Source organism: Bubalus bubalis, chromosome 5 (genome assembly GCF_019923935.1).
Source record: "Bubalus bubalis isolate 160015118507 breed Murrah chromosome 5, NDDB_SH_1, whole genome shotgun sequence".
NCBI classification, from domain to species: Eukaryota; Metazoa; Chordata; class Mammalia; order Artiodactyla; family Bovidae; genus Bubalus; species Bubalus bubalis.
In genome coordinates, this window is record NC_059161.1 from 55,020,122 (window position 1) to 55,028,024 (window position 7,903).

Below are 7,903 nucleotides of genomic sequence, written 5' to 3' on the forward strand. Positions count from 1 at the left end.
CCTCCTGCCCCCAATCCCTCCCAGCATCAGGGTCTTTTCCAATGAGTCAACTCTTCGCACGAGGTGGCCAAAGTATTGGCGTTTCAGCTTCAGCATCAGTCCTTCCAATGAACACCCAGGACTGATCTCCTTTAGGATGGACTGGTTGGATCTCCTTACAGTCCAAGGGACTCTCAAGAGTCTTCTCCAACACCACAGTTCAAAAACATCAATTCTTCGGTGCTCAGCTTTCTACACAGTCCAACTCTCACATCCATACATGACCACTGGAAAAACCATAGCCTTGACTAGACGGACCTTTGTTGGCAAAGTAATGTCTCTGCTTTTGAATATGCTATCTAGGTTGGTCATAACTTTCCTTTCAAGGAGTAAGCGTCTTTTAATTTCATGGCTGCAATCACCATCTGCAGTGATTTTGGAGCACAGAAAACTAAAGTCTGACACTGTTTACACTGTTTCCCCATCTATAGTATTTAAGTATCTCAAAGACTAAATCCCAAAGCAACACCGTAAACATAAGTAAGGGTGGGTCCCAGATACTTTCTTTAAACCAAGTTTCCAACTATTCTAGGTTAAGTGGTGACATTCAGTTTTGAGAGCTAAGAGAGACAGGCACGTTGGAACATAATTTCAATGATTTACTTATTTTTTTATTCTTCAGAGACATGCATGTAAAAGTGAGTGGAAGGAAGAGGAAAAAATAACAGCAAGGGTTTGAAATGGTCTATAAGTAATTCTTGAGTCTCCCAGGGAATAAGGCAACCAGGTCCAGGGAACTAGCACTTCTCACATTTCTCTGCAGAGAACTTTCTATATGACCCACTTCTAAACCTACAAGGTGCTACAAGCTACTTAGCCACAAACAGCCCAAAGCCAGCCCTGACTCAACACAATATCTGAGGAATAAGTATTATAAATAGAGAGGACAAAGCTGAAAAGGATGGCTAATACACAAACAAGAATACTGAGACCAATGTACGTCTTTATAAGCTAAAAAGCTGAATAGTTGAAACACAGGTAGGATAAAATTAAATAGGGAGTAAGTGTAAAGTTATGCATTTCAATTTAAAAATCAGCTCTACAGGTACAAGGACCACACTAACAGAGAGTTCCTGCAGAAATGTAGGGGGCTTTGGCTTACCAAATGCTTAATATAAGAGCAAGATGTGTCTGTTTGGATATTAACACAATTTTGGACAAAAAGGGTATGGTGTCCACCTTACAGGAAGTTAACAGTCCCACTATTTGCTGCCTTGATCAGACACCTAAACTACTGTAGACAGTTATGGAAGCTGAATTTTCAAAATACTGACAATCTACTGCATCCAGAATAAGACAACTGGGTTAGTGAGAGATCTAGATATTGGCATTATTTAACCTGAAGAAGAGATAATAAGACATAATTATCTTTAAATATGTGACAAAACTTTACATAGCAAAGAGGAAATAGTTCTTCTGTGTCTCTCTACAATTAAACCAACTAGATTTTTAAAAAATATACACAATAGGTAATTTGGATCTGTTGCATAAAAAGGAAGTGAACACCTAGTCACTCTATGTATTCAGGCAAGGGCCTCAAGTCCTTTCGGATAAGAAGTGTTATCAGGGTACCCAAATCAGGTAGAAGAATGGATTAAGGGACTGTTACAGGTTCATCCAATTCTGCAGTAACATTCTTTTAAGTGCAGAAGAAAAAGTACAGGCTGAGGCAACAGACTCTTTATTTCCCTAGTAGCAAGTTATGTTAGAGAAAGGAGAGAAGAAATAAGACAGCCAAGTGATTTTAAGGTACATTTTAAAATACATGGTATGTAAGGACCTCAAAGTGAGATGCGGTGGAAAAGAGAACTGTATTTAGGGTTGGAAGACTTTTCCTTTAAAATGGTGAACAGCTGAAACACAGGCGGGATAAAATTTAACAGGAAGCAAGTGTAAAGTCATGCATCTCAATTTAAAATTCAGTTATACAAGTGCAGTGTTTTCATTCAAAAATGCTGAATAGCTGCATCCCAGTTCCAGCCCAGCCTAGCCAGTCAGTGAACCTTTCTGTGGCTTAAGTTTTTCTACCTCTGAACTAAGGATACCACCTCTCCTGCCTCAAGGATCAAAGGACCAAATAAGAAAAGCACTACCTAAATAATTTATACATAACTTATCACTGTTATTGTTCTACATTAGTCTGACTCTTCTAAGCTCTGTTCACCTCACTTTAAAAAGGATATGAAAAACCTATTATCATAAAAATCAACCAAGTTCAGACCTTATGATTTAAGTAGAGACACAGAAAGCATGTTTTGGGTAGAAAACCTCAAGGAAAAGAGAGTCTTATCCAAAGAATAGTAACAAGGTATTTATTATAGAATAAGTTGTGTGTTCTTCTAAAGAATGCTGTTCAGCTGTTTTCTATAGGAAAAGGAAATGAGATTTAGAAGAGGTGGACTTAAATGGTTGCAAGCGAGATTACAGGCAGGTCTAAAGAATAACATTTTACATGCTTTTTTTGAGATCAAATGAAACGAATCCAACATGTCAGGATGATAAGACCCTGGAAGAGGCTATAGGGATTTAGAACTCAAAACCTACTTGTCCTGGATTGGTCAACATTTAATATCCTTAAGGGAGTCAAATCAGATTATTTCCCAAGGTCCTTTCCAGCTCTAGAACTCAGAGTTAGAACCAATAAATAACTTTACTAGGAAAAGAAATAAAGTTAGCAGTTATACTTGGGAGCATGTTTTTTATGAGCTTTCTACTTTCATCAAAGTGCTCTTACTTAAGTGATAAAGCAAATAAGGTAAAATGTTAAAAATAGGTGAATCTGAGTAAACAGTATACAGGTGGTTCCCTGTACTATTTTTATTTTTGCAACTTTATTCAATTACTATGAAATAGTCATCATTTAGGTTTAAAATATTAGGAGTTGACTGATACGGCTTATCTTACTAGTTCTTGTGGGAAAGCCTATAACTTGATTATGTATCACTTCCTAGGGCCTGCCCTCCCTCCTCTGCTGTTAATTAACACAAGTTCACTCATAAATAGTGCTTGGTCTTCTGGCATCTACAGTGTTCTCATCAATCCCAATGTTTACTTCCTCTCAATTTTGCAAATAAACTTCAATATTTGTTTTTTATTCACATGTCTTTTTAATTTGTTTTTTAATTAGAGAATAATTGCTTTACAATGTTGTGTTGGTTTATGCCATACAACAATGCAAATCAAAATTGTGTGTGTGTGTGTGTGTGTGTGTGCACGTGCGCGCACACATGTATCTGAAGAACGGAACAGCAACCCACTCCAGTTTTCTAGCCTGGAGAATTCCATGGATGTGTTTCTGTGTGTGTGTGTGCCTGGAGAATTCCATGGATGTGTGTGTGTGTGTGCGCGCGCCTGGAGAATTCCATGGATGTGTGTGTGTGTGTGTGTGTGTGTGTGTGTGTGTGTAGAAGGGAACAGCAACCCACTCCAGGATTCTGACCTGGAGAATTCTATGGACTGTATAGTCCATGGGGTCGCAAAGAGTCAGATACTAATGAGTGACTTTCACACATATACACACATACATATATATCGTCTCCCTCTTGTCTTGCCTGGAGAACCCCATGGACTAGCGGAGCCTGGCAGGCTACAGTCCATGGGATCGCAGAGTTGGACAGGACTAAGCGACTGACACTTCTTGAATCTTCAACCCTTCCCTTAAACCTCCCCAACACTCCTAATTACCATATAAACTTTGACTTCCCAGCCTGTGCCAGGTCATTCTCACAGAGGTGGCAGAGATGGAAGGGATTTTCTTCCCTGCCCGCTACAGGCAATGAGGGAGCACACTGTCTGCAGGGTATTTTAAAACAATAATAAAAGCAACTAAAAGTCCTTCTGCTTCTTATCATCACCAGGCACTGGCAATATGAAACAACCTTAATGTTTAGACACTCCTTCCAACCACTGCAGACAGCTTCAAACATTACCCCTTAACATGTCACCAGTAATGGTCAGCCTCTTCAACCTCTGCCCAAATCTTTTATCCAATAGTTTTTCTTTACCTCAGGATCTCAAAATAAAAACAAAAGCTAATAATAAGAACAACAAATATTAAAAATAATCAGTGTACTTTCTACAATAGTTGTAACTGTAAGGCATATCATTGTCACTTTAATAGAAAAGCTCATATAAAATCTAATGTGATGCCTCTCTCAAACAGAACTAAGTAGCGTCTCTATATATCACCTCAATTATGATTTAGCATTAAAACTATTTTTCAAACAACAATAATGTAAACAAGTGGTTCACAGCCATAACCCAATGCCTGGAGACTGGAAAATTTGCCAAGATTTATGGGCTCAGACTCAGCAGAATGAACAAGGCTCTCCTAGCATAACTGCAGTCCTTTCAGCCTTTGTTCGCCTTGCATCATACGGAGGGCCATGTCATCTTAGTCACTATGAAAAAAAAGGTCTAACTCAGAGAAAGAAAAGGACAGAAAGAGCTTTTAAAAGAAGGGGTCGACTATGCCTCCGTTAATCTTGCCGAGGGCCTGCATCAAAGGTAGTACACAGTTGGATGGTAAAATCAGCAGATCAACACTCTGCTTGGTATCCCCCTGTTCAAAGCTGTACTCCTCAGCTGTAACAAATCCTCCTGATTCCATCAAAAGGCAGGGAATGGCTGCCCACTAGGGTATGCAGATAACTGAGAATTGACTACATAAATCATAGAATTGATAATCAGAGAGTTGTTTAGTCACTAAGTCATGTCCAACTCTTTGCAACCCCATGCTGTAGCCCGCCAGGCTCCTCTGTTGATGGGATTTCCCAGGCAAGAATACTGGAGTGGTTGCCATTTCCTTCTCCAGGGGATCTTACCCACTCAGGGATGGAACCCAAATCTTCTGCACTGGCAGACAGGTTCTTTAGCACTGAGCCACCAAGAAAGCCCAATCAGAGTACAGAACCAAAAAACTCAATATAACAAGCTACTACTTCACGTATTACAAACTGGTGATTAAAAAGAAACGTGCTAGCATGTGTATATCAAGGCGGTTTTGATTATAGCCGTTTTAACAGTTCTTCCAATGCACAGATACATGTTTCAGTGCAGCAGAAATAAAAAATAGTAAATTCATAAGAATAATGAGTAATCTGCCATACCCTGATTTAAAAAAAAAAAATGCCATTACTGGTTAAACTGTAAAATACATCTAAATCCTACAAAATAATACTTAGCATTTATCTAGAGAAGGCTAAGAAATTTATGCAGCATTAGAACAAAAGACAAAAATTCCAAAGATAATCGAGAACACAAAGCAATTAAATTTCAAACATACTACTCAGACACATAACTAGAAACTTGCTACAGAAAGCAGGGCTCTTATGTTTCAAAAAAATGAGCACTTCCTCTCCTATGAACTAATGTCCAAGAACCTACAGGCTTTCTCCTAAAACCAAGGGAAAGGGGAAAAGAACACATTTTCAAATCAACAATATATGGAAAAATCAGAAAAGGCCTTTCAGAAAAACAGTATGTCTAAAGAAATAAGATTGAATTAAAACATATAGAAATCTACCTGACATTTAATTCAATAGCTTTAAAGATAAGTGTCATCTTTTCATTTTCTAATTTGAAAAATTATTCAATTTCCTTTCATGTTACAGCATTATTTATGTTTACGTAATGCTTTCCACTTGAAAGTTTCAGGTGTGCCCCTAAACACAGGAAGTTATAACAATCTTACCCAAGCATACATTTTCAAAGCCATCAAGAATTTAGCTTAATAATACTATGTTGCATACTTCAAATTTATTAAAAGAGTACATCTTAAGCGTTCTCACCACAAAAGGAAAGAGAGAAATTAGTAACTATGTGAAGTGATGGTTTGTTAATTAGCTTGACTGTGATAATCATTTCACAATATACGTACATGTCAAGTTATCACGTTGTACACCTCAAGTATACGCAATTTTGATTTGTCAAGTATGCTTCATGAAAGCTGAGGAAAAGAGTTTACAAGCTAGCAAGACACCAAGCCATCAATAAACATAAACTGCTCAGGTTTACTTGAATTAGTGCAAGTCAAACCACTAAATCAGATCTAAAAGATCTACAAACCAATACTGTAGTTTCAAAAATAAAAAAATGTTAACCTTCGAAATATAAACTGCTTGAAACAAGCAAAAGACTCAATCATCAGATATCACCCTCCACCAAGGACAACGCTCTCCCTAGGTACCTTGCCCAGCTTGTGACAAAAATACAAAATTTGCCATTACCTAAAGCAAAACAGTCTTTATAAGTACAAAGAAGTGAGATACTATAATGATGTAGATTAGGAAGTACATATCAATTGTAGTCCATAAAACATAAATGCAGACAATAACTAAAATTAATAATAATTAGCTCTGGTAATGATAAAAGCAAGCCCACACACTACACAATCGCCAATAAGGAAAACTAAATATGCTAATATGTATGTAACAACAGATCTTGGGTTATCAATACTTTTAAAAAATCTACCAATGGAAAATACATGTTTTCCTTGTAGCACAAATAAAAAGTAACAGTAAATCCATGGGAATTGCACTCAAAAACTAAACACAACCGGATAACTTGTAATAAAAATACATTACAAAGTTACATAGAAAAACAATGAACAGTAACTGACAACGTGAGTGCACTGGCTTTCCATGTAATTATCACTGTAATTCTAAACGCATTTAGAAGCTGATTGCATGACAAAGGAAATAAGACAGCCTAAACTCTGCAAGGTAGGAAAGATTCCAAAAGGGAAACTTCGGCTGGCTTACTGGTATGAGGATAACTTGAAAGTAATATCTATTTGACAAAGAAATGCAGTTGAACCTGGGTGCGGAAGAGCTCAAGTTTTCCCTGGAAATGTAAATTCTTCACCGAAATTCACAAGGGTTAAAAAAAAAAAGCCGCATCAGTAAACCAGGATTAATTGCAAATGAGGCAACAGGAGTTCAGCATCCAATAGGTGGTCTGATCATCTTTCTAATCCGTTAGGTCAAGAGTCCTTCTCACCTACGACCCTCAGAGAAGGGCTGACTCCCTGCTCTCAAACCTCCTCAGCAAGCCAACCTTTGCCAGCTCATGCCACCCTCACAGATGATCTCTGCCAAGTCCCGGGACACTCCCCCAAGCGGGACAGCCTTCCTCCGAGACGCCTCCTGCCCAGGGTCACCCGCCAGTCCCCCTCCCCTTCTCAGGGCCTCTCCGGCCTCGGGGTCCCCAGTGCCTCCCTCCCCAAACCCTCACGGCTGCCCTGAGCTCCCCGCCCCCGGTCCCCGACCCCCAATTCTAGTCCCCTCCCTCAAACCTGGGGTCACCGTTCTCCCTCTGCCCGCGCGGGGAGTCCCGATTCTCCCGTCCCTACCCGGTATCCGCGTCCCGCGACGCGGGGCGGCAGGGGCGCCGAGAAGCATCCACTGAGGAGACAAGTGCCTGGGGACTCTCCGGCTCCGATCTGGACCGGAGCCGGGCTTCCGCCTCGCGCCGGAAGGCATTCGCGAGCGGGAGCGGAAGTCCCGCCCCCTCCCCGCCGGCCGGCGGGCAAAGACCGCACAGTGGGGTCTAGCCAGAACGTCAGGAGGATTCGCTGGGGGTTAACAGGGGTCGTAGGCACCCGGCCTAGAGAAAAAAGGCTTACCGTGAAGGGCCAAGGCGCCAAAAGTCTTTCTCCTTGCAGCTTCTCTTTACAGCCGATGAGCCAACGCACCTGCAATCGCTTGACCAAGGGGCTGTTCTTGCTGACGCCCCCAGAGGAACAAGATGACTCAGACCCTGACCCCTGCCCCCACAATCTAGTTGAAAATTGACATAAATATAAACAGAGATGAATAACACCACAAGGCAGCACTGCTTCATTCCTTAATCCAGATGTTTATCA

The 7,903-nt window shown here is 40.3% G+C and overlaps 1 protein-coding gene across 2 annotated transcripts in view; it reads right to left on the reverse strand.

Annotated features, from left to right (window-relative positions):
* The window catches only part of DISP1 (dispatched RND transporter family member 1), a 218,627-nt gene extending 211,096 nt beyond the window's left edge, over nucleotides 1–7,531 (reverse strand). For both annotated transcript variants that reach the window (XM_044943155.2, XM_006057256.4), the window contains exon 1: nucleotides 7,391–7,531. In XM_044943155.2, coding sequence (XP_044799090.2) covers nucleotides 7,391–7,520 — 130 coding nt within the window. In that variant the 5' untranslated portion in view covers nucleotides 7,521–7,531. The remainder of the gene's footprint in view (nucleotides 1–7,390) is intronic.
* Between the last annotated feature and the right edge of the window lie 372 nt (nucleotides 7,532–7,903).